This window comes from Pistacia vera, unplaced genomic scaffold, assembly GCF_008641045.1.
Source record: "Pistacia vera cultivar Batoury unplaced genomic scaffold, PisVer_v2 Contig27, whole genome shotgun sequence".
NCBI lineage: Eukaryota > Viridiplantae > Streptophyta > Magnoliopsida > Sapindales > Anacardiaceae > Pistacia > Pistacia vera.
The window spans coordinates 163,905-184,568 of record NW_022196079.1 but is presented as its reverse complement, the minus strand read 5'-3'; the positions used below and the strand labels follow the sequence as shown (position 1 = coordinate 184,568).

The window sequence follows — 20,664 nt, the reverse complement described above, 5'->3', positions numbered from 1 at the left end:
TACTCGAGAATCAGATTCAAACAAAAAAACAAACAATAAATCAAGACCCATAATGTTAAAACCCCAGCATGCCCTTCCTATTCAAGCACAAAAACCATGTTTTGCTATCACTAATTTGTCTTTTCAGTGATGTAAGAAATTCTTGAAAACTTACTGAAAATCAAAATAAAATATATATAATATTTTTCCACCCTGTCAAAGAAAGAGGATTAGAGAAGAAACTAGAGAGGTGGGTAGTGTTTTGTTTTCTTGTACAGGATAATGGAAAATAAAAATTCAAGAAAATAAAAGTTGTGGCTGCAAATTGCCTATCAATTTGTTGCATCCCCAATCCATTAACCAATTCTATTCACTCACTTCTCTCTCTAAGGGCTTGGCCTTCTGGTTGCACCTGAACCATAAAGACTAAAAATAAATAAATACATTTATTAAATAAACATAAGTAAATGATTAAGAAAGTGAGAAGTTAAAGAGATTCTTGCTTATGGTTGAAAATCTCCTTCTTCCCATTAAAAAACCATAAAATTAGTTACACAAGTTGCCTGGTTTTTTTGGTTCCAGGACAGAAAAAAGAAAGAAATGGTAGATATCTAACGGGGAGATAATAAAGTTGGTGGTGAGTTGAGATTTTTTATTGGTGGAGATGTCAGGTGGTGGTTGTAGTATAGTTTGGTTTAGGAGAGATCTAAGAGTTGAAGATAATCCAGCACTCGCAGCCGGTGTGAGGGCTGGTGCTGTTGTTGCAGTTTTTCTATGGGCTCCTGAGGAAGAGGGTCCTTATTATCCAGGGAGGGTGTCTAGGTGGTGGCTCAAGCACAGTTTGGCTCATCTTGATTCTTCTTTGAGGAGCCTTGGTACTTGTCTCATCACCAAGAGATCCACTGACAGTGTTTCTTCTCTTCTTGAGGTTGTTAAAGCAACTGGTGCTACTCAGCTCTTCTTCAACCATTTATATGGTCTGTTTTATCTTCTTCTCTGTGCCTCAACTTTTTTACCTTTTCTTGTCTTTCTGTATTTATTGTTTTTTTATTCTGCTTTTGCATGCCTATGCTAGATCGTGCGTACCCACTTTGATATATTTTTTATATATTTATCTGAGTTAGTGTTTTGAATTGGATGATTATGTAATAGTTTATTCTCTCACTGATGTCAATGATGTTGGATTTTCTGAACTGCTTTCAATTAAGGATAATTTCTTTTGAAATGGGCCATCCGTAATTTTGCAGTTCCTGTATACTCATTTTGTTCTCTTCAGGTTGTCTGATAGATAATCATCTAGATAATTCTATTGAATAATTGTTTAATTTCAGTAGTGATCTGTTAGTATTTGTACGGTTAAATTTGAGTAGGTACTTTTTGATAGTTGATTGAATATTGAGGGAATTTGCTTAGTTAAATATGTTGTTATTTGCGCAATTTCTTTCCATCTGCTTGTAAATTCTTTGTCATCAGTTTAGAGTAGCAATAACAACAATTTGCATCCGACATTTGTGTTAATTTACTGTTTTTCAGACCCCTTGTCGCTGGTAAGGGATCACCGTGCAAAGGAGCTCTTAACTGCACAAGGCATAGCTGTGCGCACGTTTAATGCGGATCTGCTCTATGAACCATGGGAGATAAATGATGCACAAGGCCGCCCTTTCATGACATTTGCTGCATTCTGGGAGAGATGCCTTAGTATGCCTTACGACCCTGATTCTCCACTTCTCCCACCTAAGAGGATAATTTCAGGTTTGTATGGAGTGTGACCCCAGTGATCCATTTTGTCTTTGGTGCATTAAAATCTCTTTCCGAGATTATAAAGGTATTTGATATTTTTTAACTCAATATCTTGAGCTTCAACAGAAATGAGATTTCATATCTGCACTAGAACTCCAATGTGGAAAATACTTGAAAAATTGTCAGGAACATTTGCATACAGTGACATGTTATGAGAACATCAAGAAAACTTGTGCATACAGAATTTATAATATTACAATTGATAGTGCTAACCATGTGGGGCCATGAAGTTTTGTCCAATATCATGTTAAGAGACCTAATAAAAGGAGACTTTTCCAATTGATTCTATAGAAAACCTTAAAGCTTGAGCTATAAACTATTTTATTAGTTAAATACCTTTTTTCTTTTTGTTGGGGTCCCATAGATACTCACTCCCCCAGCAACAAACATGTATTACATTCAGAAACATTTAAGTATTTTCAGTCACGACACTGTTTCTGTCATTAGAACACATTTAGGCATGCACCTTGTTTCTTTGAGTATCTGATTAAGCTCATTAATATATTACTAAGAATTATGTAATGGAGATTTGATCTGTTGGCTCAATTTATACTTGTGTGAAACTTCACTCTCTGCTTAACATATATATAGGTTAGAGCTTGTGTTATTATTAAACTTGAGCTCTCTCCCCTTATCTCAAGGAAAAGCAGATATGCCGTTTGCCAATCCTATATGGATTTATGTTGTTCCATATATGATAGGCTGATAGCACATACATTTTCAATGACCAGGTGCTTGAAACATTCCTTTGCTGCGTGCATGTGGGAAGGATACAATGGCAACCTAACTTCTTTTGCTAAGATTAGCAATGATGCCCACTGGGAGCTAATTTATTGTGAAGCTTTTGTAGGGTTTAGTTTTTTTATTTCTTCTCGTTTCTTAACCTTGTCTTATGGATACTATGTTTGATATCTGTTTGTACATTTTTGAGTTCACCCCTCTTATATATTCTCTGATTCAACCTCCAGTGTGGCTAATATTGCTACCAACATTGTTTGCTCTCATTCAGGTGATATATGTAGGTGCCCTTCAGATACATTAGTGTTTGAAGATGAATCAGAGAAAGGGAGCAATGCTCTTCTTGCACGAGCATGGTCGCCTGGGTGGAGCAATGCTGATAAGGCTCTCACCACATTTATTAATGGGCCTTTAATTGAATACTCTAAGAATCGGAGAAAGGCTGATAGTGCCACAACCTCACTTCTTTCACCGCACCTGCATTTTGGGGAGGTGAGTGTGAGAAAAGTCTTCCATCTTGTCCGCATCAAGCAGGTTTCCTGGGCCAATGAAGGGAACAAGGCTGGTGATGAGAGTGTGAACTTGTTTCTCAAGTCAATTGGTCTTCGGGAATATTCAAGATATATGAGTTTTAACCATCCTTACAGTCATGAAAGGCCTCTCCTTGGGCACCTTAAGTTCTTTCCTTGGGTTGTTGATGAAGGCTATTTTAAGGCATGGAGACAAGGTAGAACTGGCTATCCACTGGTGGATGCTGGCATGAGAGAGTTGTGGGCCACTGGCTGGCTTCATGATCGGATACGAGTTGTAGTTTCTAGTTTCTTTGTAAAGGTTCTTCAGCTTCCATGGAGATGGGGAATGAAGTATTTCTGGGATACCCTTTTGGATGCAGATTTAGAGAGTGATGCTCTTGGTTGGCAGTACATATCTGGCACTCTTCCTGATGGCCGTGAAATTGACCGGATAGACAATCCACAGGTGTTAATGATAATTTTAATAAATCTAGTCCAGCTTTGTTCTGTTAATTGGACTATCAAACATGTAATAACATGAGCATATATCTCCCTGATGTCTGTGAGTTTGACCGGATAGACAATTACATGAATAAACTCATATTCCACACCTTTTTCTTTCTTTTTTGGCCTTTTTAGTGCTTAGATACAGAATATAGTAGACATCCCAATGCCTGATCTTAAGGATTTTTGGCAGCAAATTTAATCCTTCTTTCTGAAGCTTATATTACTCAAGTTATTTTTTTTTTTTTGTTCGAGTTGTATTTTCCCCTCATAGATTCTGACTATTTTTAACATAGACAACTTCTGTTAATTTTTGCATTGCCTTTTTTCTTAAACATCCCTGGTTCTCTGCAGTTTTCTGACAATTGAAGGTCAGCACCTGTTCCTATTCTTGGTCATAACCAGATGAATCTAAAACTATATATAGAAGCAGCTCTGGAGCTAGTGTTGCTGAGTTTTCTAAACATATTTTTGTGTCATAAGTTTGCTGAGGCATCTGGGAATCTATTTTTCCCTCTGTCCTTCTACCCTTCTTAAAGCATGTCTTTGGTTCTTAGAAGCATAGGAAAAAAGTAGGCAAAATTCTGGAATGGAGTTATTTATATTCAAAATTTAATTCATGCATTATCAGCTACTTAACTTATGTGATAAAAATGTTCTCACTCGTTACTATTCAACAGTTTGAGGGTTACAAGTTTGACCCGAATGGAGAATATGTACGAAGGTGGCTTCCTGAACTTGCTCGACTGCCAACTGAATGGATACACCACCCTTGGAATGCACCGGAGTCTGTACTCCAAGCTGCTGGCATTGAGCTTGGATCCAATTATCCTCTCCCCATTGTGAGTATAGATGCAGCAAAAGCTAGGTTGCAAGAAGCACTTACTGATATGTGGCAGCAAGAAGCAGCTTCAAGAGCTGCAATTGAGAATGGAACTGAGGAAGGTCTTGGAGACTCATCTGAAGCTGCCCCAATTGCATTTCCTGAAGATATACAAATGGAGGAAAACCATGAACCTGCTAGGAATAATCCTCCTACCACAATTCGGTGTTATGAGGATCAGATGGTCCCAAGCATGACTACTTCTTTGGTGAGAGTTGAAGAGGAAGAGTCTTCCTCAGATCTTCGAAATTCAGCAGAAAATAGCAGAGCAGAAGTTCCAAGAAATGTGAATGTAAATGTAAATCAAGAACCTAGAAGAGATACATTGAATCAAGGGGTTCTACCTACAGTTCGCAACAACCACCCTTTGCCACAATTTAATATTACAGGAGGTCTGGGAAATGCTGAAGACTCCACGGCTGAATCTTCTAGTACCAGTAGAAGAGAGAGGGATGGAGGGGTGGTTCCCGTTTGGTCTCCTTCAACTTCTAGTTACTCGGAGCAGTTAGTAGGTGATGAAAATGGCATTGGAACAAGTTCGTCGTACTTGCAGAGGCATCCACAGTCTCACCAAATAATGAATTGCAGGCGGCTTTCTCAAACTGGGTAAGAACTCTTTGAAGCATTTGGCAAGTCTATAATAATTAGCAACTTCAATTAACAGCTTTTCTTTTTCTTGGGATTGAAAATGCCTGATCTGAAGCTGTATTATGTTACTAATACAGAATTCCTTACGGCATTCCAGTATGCCACATTATTAAGTGGAACAATTGCCATTCAGAGTGCACACAATCATGTTTATCTCCATTGGGTGATGGATTTTATTATTCTTGACCTTGAATCTTTCTTCTCTTAACAGGTAAAACATTATACATGACTTGCACTGGAATCTAGGAAGGTGGAGTATGAAATGATGCCCAATCCTGTGGGCCAAAGAGATGATAAATCAGTATCATACATTCATCTTATCTACCCACTTTTCTTCTCACTAAATTGTTAGGCAGTTCCGTCCTGTGTGCATGAAACTCCAAATTAGTACAGGCATCTGATTTGCCATCCTTTTCCTTCTTGTACCATATACGTAGCTCTGCTGTATAGTATTTATTGTTCTCATAAGGGAGAGAAGAGTCGTGGTAGGGATGTGTAGTCCTCTAATAAACCCAGGTTTGTGCTTTTTCAGTTAATTAGGCTGGTATTTTAATGTAGTTTATGATTATGCCATCTTCTTTTTCTTCCCGTAGTTTGTGCTTTTTCAGTTAATTAGGCTGGTATTTTAATGTAGTTTATGATTATGCCATCTTCATTTTCTTCCCGTAGTTTAAAGAAGTAAAATTTTACTGCAGTACAAAAGGTTTCAAAAGTTTACAAACCGGTTTTTATTTGGAAATTGCTGCCACATGGTATATGGACTTCTATTTTCTGATTAGTTTTATTGTCAATCTTTTCAATAAGAGAAAGAAAATTAAATCTCAATTACATGTGAGTAACAAGGTCTCTGGTGGAAAACCATGGGATAACTTCCCCAGATAATTTGAACAGAAAGGCAACTTGACATCTTTAGATTGGCAGCCTCCGGCATGAGTAGTTATTGTCCAGAGGAGGGTCGTGATGAGCTAGTATATCTATGGATCACCATGTAGATAAAGTTGATTGTACATGCTTTTAGTCTCCAGTGGCTTTTCTTTTGCAGGCGTAGGTACTGTGAGTAAACTATATACCAAGGCTGCAGCCATTGCTCCAATAATGGGGGCGACAATGTACACCCAAAGATTTTTATAAACACCAGAAGCCACGGCAGGACCTAAACTCCTTGCAGGATTCATGGAAGCCCCAGTGATCGGCCTGCAAAATTCAACATGTCAACCACCCTTATGAGGTCTGTTGGGGTGCACAGAACCGAGGGTCAGTGCACTAATCATGCATTAAGGTAGTAAATCCAACGCTACAGGAAAAGAGTAAAATTACCCAGCAATCATGACATTAAACAACAACGTCACACCTATTGCGACTCCAGCAAAGTCTCTACTCTGTTGAGTCATTCATAGTCGAGTGTCAATACATGTCATCTTTCTAAAGAATATAAAAACTCAAAACAGCAAAGCCTGAATATGGCCAGTAACAGCAAAGCCTGAATATGGCCAGTAACAGCAAATGATATGCATTATATTAACATACAGCTCGATGATCAGTAGCAACGCCACAAATGGTGAACATCAAAATGAAAGTGATTATGAATTCCCACGTGATAGCTTCAAGGTCAGAGGTTGCGTCTGTGTATTGAGTCGTTGTTGCGTGAATGTTGTCTTGGTCAGTAAACAACACTCTCAGGGTCAGACTGGCAAGTGTTGCTCCCAGAACTTGAGACAATACATACAAAGGCACCTATATAGTAATCCCCAAACAATTTTCAATGAAAACAATTTCTTTTCACATGAATAATATTTATAAGTCAAGATTGATATCTAAATAATGGCTCACTTGTTTCCATGAAAGTTTCCGAGAAGCAGCAAAGGCAATGGTAACAGCAGGATTAAAATGGGCACCGGACACATGCCCAAGTGTATATATCATGGCCATCAATACTAGACCCCAGACCAATGCTATTCCTACAATGGTAAGGCTTTGAATTTTGTTAACTAAAGCAGACCCGCAACCGGCAAATATAAGAATATATGTGCCCATTAACTCTGCAACAACCTGTAGTAGAATAGAGGAACAACAATATTATAATTCTTGGTTAGAGCTACTTTTAATGCTGGTTGCATGTTACGTTAATGTACTGAGAATCTGAGGTTACCTTTTGGAAATGAGATGGGTAAGTGTTACCACCACCAAGAAGCCGTTCACGAAAGGGAGTAGCTTTATCCTCTTCCATGCTTGAGTGTTTAATTGGCAATGAATGTTTGGGGGAGACCTCTGCAGTAATTGAAGGTGTGCTAGTCATTGCTGCAGTTAGAAACTAAACTGCAATGGCTACTGACTGGCTACCTTACAAGTATTCTTATATGTATTTAATTATTTACTTCATAAGCATTTCAGCTACCGCCATCTGTCACAGGGATATTCTATAACCTTGTCACTGAAATCAAATGTCTAACTTTATTGCGCCTGTAATTGTCAAAATTAGTATAATATATCGAAGGCCGGACTGATTCTATCAAGCTTGCAAATCTGGAAGCATTCGGCATTATCTGATGGTATAAAGCGGCTTCATGCTTAACCTAGTCTTCATTTGTTGTTTTCTAAGTAATAGTTGTTAACTAAATCACAAAAATCTTATATAAAATAGCTTATGAAATTCTTATATCACATTCTTGATCAGCAAATAGGCGATTAAGAACTAAAATCAAATCATTCGGTCCATTGCTTGGGATAACAAATAGTTTATGGCCTTGTCTATGTAGAAAATGAAGGATAAGGACACCTATAACAGATAGTTCATGACCAGTCTACCAAAATCTGAAGCTGATTTCTATTAGAGTTCACAGAACAACATTTTAGATTGTTTTGGTACACACTCGAATGCAGGCCTGCATGAACGACAAGAGATATGAACCAATCTACCAAAAGTCTTAAGCTGAAGGGAATATAGTCAATACAAGAAATTGTACACATTTAGCATTGAAGGATGGACATTTGATGTATGTTGAAACTCAGTATTTTCTGCAAGATCCATCCAACATATAAAATCAAGAAAACACAAAGTACCAAATTAATTTTGATCAATTTCAGGTTTGTGAGTAATCTTGAGTTATTCAAGTTGTAGCCTAGTTAGTGCTAATTTCTTTAAGAGAGAATAATCATTAAAGTCTTGTAAGAGATTGCATTAATTAATTTGAAGTCCTGTGATCAGCATTGTTTTAAAATTTTTAAGTACTTGTGTAATGCTCTAAATTGTCATCAAGAATAATCTTTTTAAGCCTTTGACTCACAAAAAAGTGCTCACTCTCCCTACATTTTCCGAGAAATCAGGATTCTTCACGTACCAACTTGTTTAAACCTTTTAAAAGTTTTATAACTTTATTTTTACTGAAAATATATTATATATATATACATACAATATGCTTCTGCTTTCTCAGAAAGTATTGTCCTATTTGTCAAAAAACCATTAATTTTCTTGACTCTATGTAAGATCACATTAACACTTGATGCAAAACAAAGTAGTTTTTAGTGGGGGAAAGGAGACAATGGCTAATTTGATATCTTTTATCTAAAATATGAAAATCTTATAGTGATATCTTTGGTGCCTTACTGAGAAGCATGAGAATGAGGAATCGTGGAATTCTAAGACTAGAAATCGTACCTAGGGTCTCTTATTATAGGGCATAAAGCCTAAGATCATAATTCATGGAGTTATTGGCTATATAGTGTTTTCTTGTATCCACAAAAGCATCAAAGTTACTGCAATTTTTATTATAGGGAAAAAGCATTGGATTCGATTCGGGACCACTTTGAAAGTCAACACTTTATTTTATTCCTGCAAATTAAAGAGATTAACATTACACTCAATTAATCGCTCAAATGATTTGATGAACACTATAGGAAAAGGATTCCTGTGTTACTTTTGCCGGTAAAATACAAGATAATCTAATAAATGAATCAGATGATGTGTGCCACTAACCATTCATTCTCACAACATGATGAGATCGGAATTACTCATTGACCATTATAGAATGACAGAAAACCTGAAAAAAATAAAAAAATTTAATCTAACATCAACAAGTGAATCAATGTATGAATAGTGCAACATTAACTTTTGTCTTCTTCTGGGTTTAAAAATGAATATTAGAACAGGCAGAAACAGAACAAACTTAAATTAAAGGTCAGTAGTCATAAAAGTGAGTGCAAATGACACGTTTAAATGTAAAAGCAGTTCATGCAAGAGGTAGCACCTCAAAGAAGCAAACTTACAGATACAGAACAACCCATGTGGGAAGGGGAGCCCATTTTTATGTTTTTTTGACTTTAAAGATAAAGAGATAATAGCAAACGGTTGTCATTTTTATGCAAAAAAGACCAATTCAAGTGGAGAAGCATTATTGAATGGTTAGCCTGTGACTGTTAGCGGAGCAAACATTAAAAATTATTACTTTTCATTTCAAATTTATACCTGCTCAACTACAAGCCAAACAGAGTTAAATATTATGTAAAACAATGGTGGACTGGTTTCAATCAGAATCAGAAAGAAAGGTTTCTTGAAATCTGGAAATGTAGTTGAAAGTTACCAAGGGGAAATTTGGTTAAGCGTGTGATTGGATGGTGATAATATATAAATGCAGATCATAAAAAATCTTTGTCTTGTTATACACTTCAGTAAAATAATGACTAGTCGTAAGATGCGTGCTCAACTTTCTAAAACAAAAACGGCTAGGATCATCCTACCAATACCATTCTCAATATTGGACCAATTCAAATTGCGTCAACCACTGGTGTTCCTTCAACAATATGACATGTGCATTAGCAAACTTATAACATGGTAAAACTTTTCTATATCTTCTTCTGTCGACATGAATTGCAAATGCTTAGAGTTGTTATATCATATGCCCACCCAAATGAATAAATTCTTTGACTTCAAATTGAGATAAAATATTGGTAGTTGGAACCCTAGGAAGAGCGATTCCTTTGCTTCAGTGATTGTCCTTTGTATGAGAGAATTAAAAGGAAGTCAAGTATGAAAGATTAAGAAATTGTTTTGATTTGTTGGGTTATCTATTTGCTTAGTTTTAAAGGAAAAATATAATAAATAAATAAATTCTTCTTTCGATTTAAATAAGAGAAATGAGATTTCATTACATTTTTCCTCCCTCCCTTTTTTACTAGAACAGTATACAATCTGAAAGTCAAGTGGTGAATACGGCAAATTATAAGAGAAATGAATTAAAATTATAAAATCAAACCCCCTAAAAAGAGCTTTAAGAAATCAGAACTTGTCATTATAATACTGCAATCACAATTCACATATTGAAAGCATTCTGATTGCCGTCTAACTATGCAAAAACGAAGGCTGAGTCGAAGAGTCAATGAAGTTTGTTGGGTCGTAGTCAAATTAGACATGACGTATCAAATTATAAATAAATCGAAGAGACATTTTATATTTGCTTCCTGAATTTTGTATTTGGTTGTTGGGTAATGGTCAAATAAATTATGGAAGCAAAAGAGAACATATATACTGCAGGTCATTCTCTAATGAAGTTATTCTGTCATATATTTGCGGTTGGCAAAGCAAGTTTCCCCTTTTCATAAGCAAGATATGGTCCCCTTCAAAAATATCCCTTTATGCAACTTTTAATTTTCTAACTCAAAATTTTCAAGCCAAGGTTAGGTGGACCATGGACAACAATTTTAACCTGTTTCAACCCAGTTGGTTAATAAACAAATTACAGTGGGAAATCAAATGCATTGTTTTGTACTGTTTAAATTGAAGATGTTTGAATTTAAATCTGGTTTCATTAGCTAGAAATTGCAGAAAAGAAAGTGATAAAAGTAATGTAAATAGTAGGAAGCAAAGAAAAAGGAAGAGACTTAATTTTAGAAAGTAAAACACAGCAAAGTCAACATGAAAGAAGAATGAGAGTCTACTATTGTGGCAGCCCTTTTTTGTTTTAGTATAAAATTGTTCTTACTGGGAAGACTCAGAAAACGGTTATACAAATCATCATAGCAACTCAAATCTCTCTATTCCTTCTCTCTCTCTCTCTCTCTCAACAACACACAATCGTTTTCTCTTTATGAATATATAAATATATTTTCTCTCTTTTAGAAAAGGTTTTAAATGTTCTCCTCCTCACTCCTTTCCTTTCTTCCATCTTTATCATCATTTCTTTATTCAATTGCTTGCACAAACAAATCAACACAATAAAAAGAAGAAGAACGAACGCCAAAACCCCACCAAGCAACTGATAGAAGAAGAATAAGTTAAATTTCATTTTGAACTTTTATTTGATCAACGAGGTAATTTTCCCATACCAAGTTTTCGGCTTGCTTATGGGGTTTTGGGGGTTTAACTTAATGATCTGGTTCTGGTTTTGATGTTGCAGATTGTGAATTTTGGGAGCTGGGTTTGGATGTTGAAATTTTAGTTGAACGAGTTGAACGTGCGCTGAATTTTTATTTTATGGATAGATTATGCTGTTTCAATTCTTCCTACTCCAAGGTGAATATGTTTCCTCGTACATTTTTTTTAATTAATTACTTATATTTCGTGTACTTTTTTAATTTTATTCATATGTTATGTTTTATTAGCTTGCGTAAAAAATAGTGTGACGAAAACGGTGTTTAATTGATTGTGGGGCTGTTTTTGTGACTTTTTTTGGAGGGATATTGTGCGTCTGTTGCTGAATTTAGTAGGGTTCTGAAAACTTCGGGTTGGCTACAATTTCCGTTATTGGATTTAATTGAGATTAAATAATTACCTCTTTTGTTTGTCGAGGGAATTCGATCATTCATATGAAGTGTGGACGGTGTTGGATAGGAAAGGGTGAACCTTTATTTGATGTTATGATGATTTAATGACTTTCAGCTTTTTGATGTTCAGCGCATGAAGTATCTGTGTTATAATCATTATGTTAATTTAACAGAATCCCTGAGTTAATTTAGGTGAACCTACAGCACGTTTCCAACCAGCAAAATCCATCTGATAGTAGTGAGTTAAGTGAACAATCTTTCGGAGAGGTGTCCACAATCTTCTATTTTTTTTCTGCCCAACCTTTCTCCAGTACTCCCAGAATAGTGGCAGCAAAGTCCTGCCTTTAAGTAAAATCCAACTATTGCTGCTGTCTTCTGTTTGTATATATGCCTCTAAACTCTGTTAGATCTTCTTATTCGTATGTTTTCTGTATAGCAGCTTGTGGGAGGACGCTCGTCGTCTACGGGTAAGGGAAGAAGCCATGAGGGTTTAATCAAGTTTGGTTTCAGTTTAGTAAAAGGAAAAGCTAATCATCCAATGGAGGATTATCATGTTGCAAAGTTCATGCAGAGTCAAGGACACGAATTGGGGCTGTTTGCAATTTATGATGGCCATTTGGGTGAAAGTGTACCTTCCTACCTACAGAAGCATCTGTTTTCCAATATCCTAAAGGAGGTGGGATCTTGCTTTTAATTATAAAGAATAACTACAAAGTTTAATTTTAGTTGTACCTTAATTTTGGAATGGTTTATTCTAAGTCTTCACTAATGAAAATTCTAGGAAGAGTTTTGGGCTGACCCCCGCAGATCTATCTCTAAAGCCTATGAGAAGACAGACCAAGCAATTCTTTCACACAGTTCTGACTTGGGGCGAGGTGGATCCACTGCTGTAACTGCAATTTTGATAAATGGTCAAAGGTTATGGGTAGCCAACGTTGGAGATTCTCGAGCTGTTCTATCAAGTGGTGGCCAGGCAGTACAGATGACTATAGACCATGAGCCCAACACTGAACGAGGCAGCATTGAGAATAAGGGTGGCTTTGTCTCAAACATGCCAGGTTTTGAACTGCAGCCATCTTTTAGAAAGTTCATTGTTTGATAATCTGTTCATCTTTGTAGAAGAAAATAAAATAAATTATACTTATGATCTAATATATACAAAACTGATGTTCTTTAACAAATAGAATTGATTGGTCATTTATCGTTAATCGTCTGTTTGCTTATAGCCTCTTTTTAGTGACTCCGTTTCCAGTTTATGAAACTTTTTGTATTGGTCAAGTCTATCTGGACGGAGAATAATTCCGAATTTTTTATATTCCCATTTATGTCTTCCTGAAAGTCTTTCTTACCTTCAATGAGTTATCTGCTTACCAAGATTTGATGTGGCATTCAGAGATTGGATTAGTTGATAAGAGATTTGTGGCAGTCCATTCACTTGATAAATACTTCAACATTAAATTCCAAAGAAGAAAAGATAATATATGCACTGTGTTTCACAGAATGGCTAGTGTGAAACTTTTGGGCTTTTTGGTTAATATTTTGGGTTATGGAGTGATAACTTCTGTGTCTTGAGATATAACTTTATTGATTTGCAACTCCCTACATTGAGCATTATTTTGCTGCTGTTTTACCTTCAATTTCCGACTCTTTTCTGCTTATGTTGGCGTAAATTTTGGAGTTTGAGAACTCAAATCCTTGAAAGTCTCCTGGAGTGTTAAGAGACTGAAGGAAAGTTGTTGCTTTATGAATTTTAGTAGAACAGCCTAAGAAAGAAACTGGCTTGTTTAATTTATAAGTCACGACTCTGTATAGTGTGGAAATTTAAATAAATATGAGGGAAAAATTCACATTTGATCCTCATTGTCTGAAAGTTTTGAGGACATTACTGTGCTATAAAGTTTTCCTGATAGGAAGCTATCACTGGATCTGCCTTTCAGCAGGAGAGCTCACGAAAGACATCTAACCTCCTCTAACAGGTTGAAATTTCTAGCAGTAATCTGCGGTTTTAATGAGCATAATATCAGCTTATCAAAAATAGATTTATGTGTTCCGTCTTTAACTTCAAGCTGCTGAAGTTACTGACTTTAAGAGTAAATGTGTTCATACATATAACAATTTTTTTCTGGTCACGTATAAGTATGAGAAACGTTCACATGTGGATTTTATTCATTTGATAATGTTTGGGCTTTAATAACTAAAGTATTAAAGAGTGTAAATGACATTTTGAGAGATTGGATGAAAATCAATGCTTCTTCTGCCTCTTTTTCTTTTTTAGACCTATGACCTATCTATATAAAGGTCCCAAGTTTAGCCAGTGCAGTATATCAAGGAATAACTTGGTGAACATTTAAGATTACTAGGTGTGGTAGAAGTTGCTGATGAAATATTCAACATAACCCCATTTAATAACTGACCCTTGCATATTTTCAAAAGGCATTTGAATAGCTTATAGTAGAAACGAATGTTATCCATTTCCTCCTCCGCATTCTAGCAAGTATTAATTGTAGGATCTTGCTTTACTGATTTTTTTTTTTTTTTTTTTTTTTTTTCCGAATTAATATGTATGTATTGCTTTTCCGCTTCACTTTTAAGTTTTTCAACTGTCTTTAATTTTTCAGGCCTGACAGGTACCTATTTCTGATAGCTATTATAGGTTTTCTGTCTACATCATGGGTGCATTATTTTTCTTCTACCAAGAATGTTATCTGAATGTTGTAATGTGCACCTTTCTTTCCCTACCCAATCATGTCAGTGCTGTCTTCTGGACTTTGTTTTGGAAGTCTGTGATTATGTCTATTACATGGATGATGAAGCCAAAAATTTGTTGCAATTGTAGCAGTCCCATGATCTAACAAGTAGAGTTGGTACTTAGACTATTTATGGATAGAGTGTACTCAAAAGATCAAGTAATTTCTGCTGGGCCTTTGTCCTCGTTTAATTTTTTTTTTTCCAGGCTGTGTTTTTGGATTTATTGAGAATCTTGCTTGTCAGAATTTCCATTTTTTTATTAGGAAATAGGAATTTGATGTTTCCTTTTACTAGAGCGATTGTGATCATAATTTGGTAAAATACTAAATATTTATTGTGACCCAATCTATATGATGTTTGATTTTTGACATCGCGTTCCTCAAGTTCTGTATGATATCTGTACATAACCTAAACTTTACATGAAACTTCAGAATATATCAATCCTTTTTGTGATATTTCAGGATTTCTGTTTTTTGTTATTTGGTGATTAAGTGCACATGTTATGCCTAGGCAATTTACTGCTTGATAAGTACAACTCAAAATTTAAGGGAGCTCTGTAGCTAGAATTGCTTCTCTGTCTGTGTTGAATTTGGGAAACTGAATTCTTTTCTTGGTGTTTTTGAATTGATCAAATAAGGTACACAATTGAGCTAAAACTAAGTATTAAATCTACTGTTATTGTCATCTCATTATCAGGAGATGTCCCTAGAGTTAATGGGCAGCTTGCAGTTTCTCGTGCCTTTGGGGACAAGAGCCTTAAATCACATTTACGATCAGATCCTGACATACAAGACATCACTATAGACGTCCATACTGACATTCTTATCCTTGCAAGCGATGGTCTTTGGAAGGTAAACCATTTTATGTCAACTTTCTTTTCTTTTCTTCCATCAATGCAACTATAGTGTAGATGATGCTTGCCTTGTAAGTAACAATTCCACATTACTTTTCCTGTTGTTACATGATAATCCAGGTGATGAGTAATCAAGAGGCTGTTGATATTGCTAGAAAGATCAGAGACCCCCAGAAGGCAGCCAAACAATTAACAGCTGAAGCATTGAAAAGAGACAGTAAAGATGACATATCTTGCGTCGTCGTTAGATTTAGGGGATAAAATCTTTAAAACCATATTCCTGCCAGATGCAGTATATACCTGAAATAAGAGTTTCTTGACAGAGGATGCCAGTCTGTGAGTAGACCAACCAGAAGAAAAAAAAAAAAAATACCCATAACCGCTTGGGGTAATCCTTAGATATCTGCAGAAGGTGGAATTTGCCAGAGGAATGAGGAAAAAAAAACAGAAAAGAAAAAAAAACGAAAAGGGTTCCCCTCTGTAAAGTCATTTTATTGATTAGGTTCTGGTGTTTGATATTGTTTGATTTCTTTGTGAAAGTGAATTAGGAATCCGATGTATATTATCTTTGAATTCATGCGTCTGTGAGTAGGTGGAAGAATGTGGTTTTGATTGTAATTGGAGCAACTTTTGATGGTGTAGTCATTTTAACCCCATTTAGGGATGGACTGCCCTCTTTTTATTTTCTGTTTGAAGTCTGAAGATTGATCAGTTCCTTCAGATTCACATATTTTTGGGAGGCTGCGGAGACATTCTCATTTCGGACCGGTGATTCTAATTACGATAAAGCCTAATTTTGACTGATTTAACAATTTAGCAAATAAGATTTGTACAACATGTTGTAGGCTTTGTTTCGTAGAACTGCATGATGCCTTTCACTTTCACATCTTATTTATGAAACGATTCATTCAAAGCTCTTCTAGTCTATTATGATTGATAATTTGACCTTGAAAAGACAACAGCTAACCAAGGTCTGATGAGCGAAACTCTGACTTCTTGAGCCATCAAAATTGAAATTAGTATTTGAAAACTAACCCCATTGTCGAGAGCTAGACTTGAATGTTTCGAAAAGTCTGACTCAATTCATTATGATGAAGCAGATTAGCTGTATCTGGTTTACGTATGAAACATCCCAACTGTCTATTTATCTTTACAATCTCATCCCTAGTTTGAATCTATTAGGAAGACGGTTCCTTTTCGGCTTGTTTTTCATGCTTCATTGTTGAATTGGCTTTAAACTGGTCTAGCAATAAAAGGGTGGACTTGATATAAACTTTTAGAACCAAAAAATGGTGGAGCTAATGAATTTCTTCTTAACAAACTCATAAGTTTACAGATGGTCCACCAATATAAATAAGGGGTAAGTTTACATTAAAATATTCAAAAGAATTTTGCTACATATAGATAAACTATTTCCCAATTTATAATTTTAGAAAGTAAATTGTGTTTAAATTTAAGAAATTAAAACCTCTAGTTTTTATTTAACTGTTCTCTTGTTCAGGCCCAGGCTCAGGCCCAGCCCAACTTGCAATTAGGTTTTAGGGTTTAGGACTAGTTTTTATCTATATATACCACCAGTTGTTTACAAGCACAAGAGCTTGGTTTATCGTCGGTAGCTTTCCATCTCTGTTTATCGCATGCTCTGTATTAGATTTAGAGAGCTAACTCTGTTTTAAGTATTATTATTGCCTCTCCTTTCGGCTGCAAGGGCTGAGATCTGTTGATCTATTTCTTGATGGCTTTGTTCTGGAGGCATATATTAAATCCAGAGGGTTTAAGGGATCATTTTAACCAGATTATTTGCACTTTTGCTTCTCTGGTTCCCCTTTCTTTGGAACATTTTTATTTTTTGTTCTTTTCTAATTATATGCTTAACTACGTGCACTGTTTCTGTTGCAGCGCTTCACAATTTTTATATGCAAAACCTGTTAAACAACATCGCATTGCTTTGAGAATTGAGATTAATATGCTGACGTAATATATAGCCCGAAGATTTTTGTGGGTATTAGTTCATGAAAACTTTGTATTTGATATATCACGACTGGCAAGCAGGTCTTCATCTTTTGGGCACTGTGGACAGTTGCCCAGTCTTACAGAATATTGATTTGATTTGAACCTTAGAAATAACATGCTCACATAACTTGCACGTAAGTGTAACAAGAAATGGCTTAAATTCATTTGTTGGATCTGTTGGGAGGATAGGATCAGTGACAATGAAGTGAAAATTAGTGCCTTGGTGGTCCTAACTTACAATTCATGGTGTGGAGAACCAAATGTTTGGCTTAAAAAATTGCAGCAGTCAGTAGAAGCATCATTGACGTGTCTAATTGCTGGTTTTGACTTCCCCTGCCCCTTAGATTAAGCTTGAGACGTGCAAACACACAAAAAGTATTCGCCATTGTCTCAATAGCTGAGTTTGAAGTAGATCATTTGTGCTTTTGGTGCTGAGAAGGAAGGGATATTGAAGTAGGCTGCAAATCAACCAAGAAAGACTTTAAGTGCCTGTAGTACTCTTTGGGCTTCTCAATATTTAAGGCATGCCCAGCATTCGGGATTACTACTAGCTCAGCATTGTCACCCAAATGCCTGCATTTCAACAGTATTAAGTTCAGTGAAAGTGCATAACTGAAACGAATGCATTCTGGTAATATTTTAAGAGATAAATAACCTTTTTAGTCTGTACCCCAGTTCTAATGGAAATATTTGATCACATTCTCCCCAGAGAATCAAAGTGGGCTGCATTACAAGTGAAAGTATTAGCTTAGACTACTAACTAGAAAAACTTAATGCCAGTGAATCAGATGAGGGAGAATCTACCTGAGTAATCTTGGAAATATTGGAGATTTTTCGGTCTTTGGGTATGGCTCGGATCAAGTCCCTCTTCTCTTCTACATACTCTCTACACATTGCCTGCCCATTTGACCAAATATGCCATGAACATATGAGAAGTATACACAATCAATGATGCACTGATCTTGGCCAAAAATGTATCTTCGCATCAGGTAAATAATAACTATGACATATTAAAACATAGTGAAATGGAAGTTTACCATTCCAACATTTCAGAGGTCTTACATCAATGAAATCGTCAAGCAGGCAAGAAGGTATCAACCACGTTGGTGGCGGCTTATAAAGACTAAAGCCCAGCAACTTTTTAAGCTTTTCACGCGATTGTGGGACTAAAATACTTGAAGCCTCCTCCAAATCTGAGACCTTAAACATCCCCTCTCTCAAGTCTTTCTCTTCTAAACACACCCCAGAGCTACATATCACCACCCTCTCTATATTTTCCTTAAACTGTACAGCCATACTGTATCCAACAAACCCACCATAACTAAGCCCCACCAGACTCAGTTTCTTCACCGTGTTCGCCTCCATCACTTTCATAATACACTCAGCTTGGAACGAGTCCGTACGTTCAGGCCGACTGGTGTAGGACTCACCAAAAAACACCAAGTCTGGGACATACACATTGAAGTAGTGGATCAATTGAGGGATGACGTCAGCCCACTGCCATAATGCGTTGGCACCCAGTCCATGGATCAAGAGAAGATCCGGTTTTGAGTCATTCCGGGTATTGGGGACCCAACAGTGCATGACAGTGCCGTCACTGAGGTCAGTGAGTGTGGATCGAAGGCCGGACCTGGTGAAAGTTGACCTCAAGCACCAGTTCTTGGCTTCAGTGAAGCTAAAGCACTTGGTCATTTTCAGAATTTTCTGGTGAGTGGATAATATTGTGGGTTAAAGTTAGTTAAACGAAGGTATTAGACATGTTTTTGGTGAGTTAGCAGTGAGTGATGTGATGGCTTTGTTCTGTTCATGTGGTTATGCTTGTAGTTGTACTAGTACAGACTCGTGCGGTTAATAGTGGGTGGATCTGGATATGGTGTGTGAGTTTGTGGACAAAAAGTGACGAAGATAATAATAATTGCAGGGTTTGTAAGCTGACAGCAGGATGTAAGAGAACCAATCAGGAAGACAATGAAGTAGAAGCTCTAGTAAGTGCTTCCATTGAAGCACATGTTAAGCACTGCATTGCAGGGTTTGTAAGCTGACAGCAGGATGTAAGAGAACCAATCAGGAAGACAATGAAGTAGAAGCTCTAGTAAGTGCTTCCGTTGAAGGACATGTTAAGCACTGCAGAATTTAAACCAAGAAGAAAAAAAGAAAACATCAAATAATAAAGAGATACATAGAAGGGTAATACAAGTATATAGACAACCACAAGTGACGGTATGAACGATAAAAAAAATTTAATTGATGAAAGGGAGTGTGGGGTCCTGACATGGTGACGATGATGAATGATTGTTTCAATTTGTTTGACGTAATTTAAGCTCTGCAAGTTTAGATGAGTGGTTTGTATTTGCACAATTATTCTGGTTATTGATGGAGGTTTCCAGGATTAGGTAGAAGGAATTATCGAGGAGTCCGCCGGTGAGATCAGGTCCATAACCCATAGGGATGGACAGCAATGGGCAGGCTGGCTAGACAATAGCTCCACCCAAAACACATTGGTCCCGCTACTAATAGACTACCAATAATCAACTCAGAACGAATAGCTAATGCCAACTATTTTACCCAACACTGCTCAAACTAATGTTGGACAAAGATTTTGCATCGTATTTATTATATTTGCAAGCCAAAATCAAGCAAAGCTTGATCATCACAATAGCTAATAGGAAAACATACATACATATATGTATGTATTTGTGTGTATTGGGTAAGAGAGTAGAATGGACAGGGCAGATAAATTTAGCCGTTTTCGGATTGGTAGGTGAGAATATGGTAGATTGGAACGGATGGTTTGATTTAGCAAAAAGGCATGAAAAATATATGTGGTAATAGGCCTCCAGTCTTATTTATCATGCTGCTGGCAGTTTATTCTTTTGATTAGATCTCCACTTTTTTAACCATTCAATGATAGTGCTTTGTCGTTTATGATTTTAGGAAAAAAATCCCAATTGATTGATAGATAGTAGTAAATATGTGATGTTAATTATATTAAGTTTCTTGTAATGACTTCCTCTTCCAGTAACAAGATGAAGATATATAAACTATGCAATATTGCACTTATAACTTAATATCATAATTTTAACGTGATAATTTGTAATTGATTAACTTATCAATGGGTTATATTTGTTCACTATGGATCCCTCCATCTAATTATGAGTTATCACATTAGAATTGTGAAAGAAAGTTTGTAAGATTGTATTATAAACATTGTATCTATAGGATAGAGAATA

The 20,664-nt window shown here is 36.2% G+C and overlaps 4 protein-coding genes across 9 annotated transcripts; 2 read left to right on the top strand and 2 right to left on the bottom strand.

The window, feature by feature from the left end:
- Positions 1 to 254: 254 nt before the first annotated feature.
- Positions 255 to 5,642, top strand: LOC116133423 (cryptochrome-1). 2 transcript variants are annotated; one of them, XM_031419126.1, is made up of 5 exons: positions 262 to 956; positions 1,513 to 1,731; positions 2,789 to 3,495; positions 4,214 to 5,022; positions 5,276 to 5,642. In XM_031419126.1, the coding sequence occupies exons 1-5, from the start codon at positions 644 to 646 to the stop codon at positions 5,277 to 5,279; spliced, it is 2,052 nt and encodes a 683-aa protein (XP_031274986.1). In that variant the 5' UTR covers positions 262 to 643; the 3' UTR covers positions 5,280 to 5,642. The 2 variants fall into 2 exon arrangements, with proteins under 2 accessions (XP_031274987.1, XP_031274986.1); XM_031419127.1 differs by lacking the exon at positions 5,276 to 5,642 and having other exon boundaries at positions 255 to 956; positions 4,214 to 5,026.
- A 396-nt stretch (positions 5,643 to 6,038) lies between these two features.
- On the bottom strand, positions 6,039 to 7,360 carry LOC116133425 (nodulin-26-like). Its single transcript, XM_031419128.1, has 5 exons — positions 7,214 to 7,360; positions 6,895 to 7,113; positions 6,592 to 6,798; positions 6,382 to 6,443; positions 6,039 to 6,258 (listed from the first exon to the last, which is right to left on the bottom strand). The coding sequence occupies exons 1-5, from the start codon at positions 7,358 to 7,360 to the stop codon at positions 6,039 to 6,041; spliced, it is 855 nt and encodes a 284-aa protein (XP_031274988.1).
- A 3,685-nt stretch (positions 7,361 to 11,045) lies between these two features.
- On the top strand, positions 11,046 to 15,851 carry LOC116133426 (probable protein phosphatase 2C 10). 2 transcript variants are annotated; one of them, XM_031419129.1, is made up of 6 exons: positions 11,046 to 11,367; positions 11,454 to 11,569; positions 12,257 to 12,496; positions 12,602 to 12,878; positions 15,265 to 15,419; positions 15,542 to 15,851. In XM_031419129.1, the coding sequence occupies exons 2-6, from the start codon at positions 11,531 to 11,533 to the stop codon at positions 15,680 to 15,682; spliced, it is 852 nt and encodes a 283-aa protein (XP_031274989.1). In that variant the 5' UTR covers positions 11,046 to 11,367; positions 11,454 to 11,530; the 3' UTR covers positions 15,683 to 15,851. The 2 variants fall into 2 exon arrangements, with proteins under 2 accessions (XP_031274989.1, XP_031274990.1); XM_031419130.1 differs by having other exon boundaries at positions 11,048 to 11,367; positions 12,260 to 12,496.
- A 1,579-nt stretch (positions 15,852 to 17,430) lies between these two features.
- Positions 17,431 to 19,263, bottom strand: LOC116133416 (uncharacterized hydrolase YugF). 4 transcript variants are annotated; one of them, XM_031419115.1, is made up of 4 exons: positions 18,497 to 19,263; positions 18,239 to 18,331; positions 18,105 to 18,157; positions 17,431 to 18,007 (listed from the first exon to the last, which is right to left on the bottom strand). In XM_031419115.1, the coding sequence occupies exons 1-4, from the start codon at positions 19,124 to 19,126 to the stop codon at positions 17,848 to 17,850; spliced, it is 936 nt and encodes a 311-aa protein (XP_031274975.1). In that variant the 5' UTR covers positions 19,127 to 19,263; the 3' UTR covers positions 17,431 to 17,847. The 4 variants fall into 4 exon arrangements, with proteins under 4 accessions (XP_031274975.1, XP_031274977.1, XP_031274976.1 ...); XM_031419117.1 differs by having other exon boundaries at positions 17,431 to 17,892; XM_031419116.1 differs by having other exon boundaries at positions 17,432 to 17,892; positions 18,090 to 18,157.
- Between the last annotated feature and the right edge of the window lie 1,401 nt (positions 19,264 to 20,664).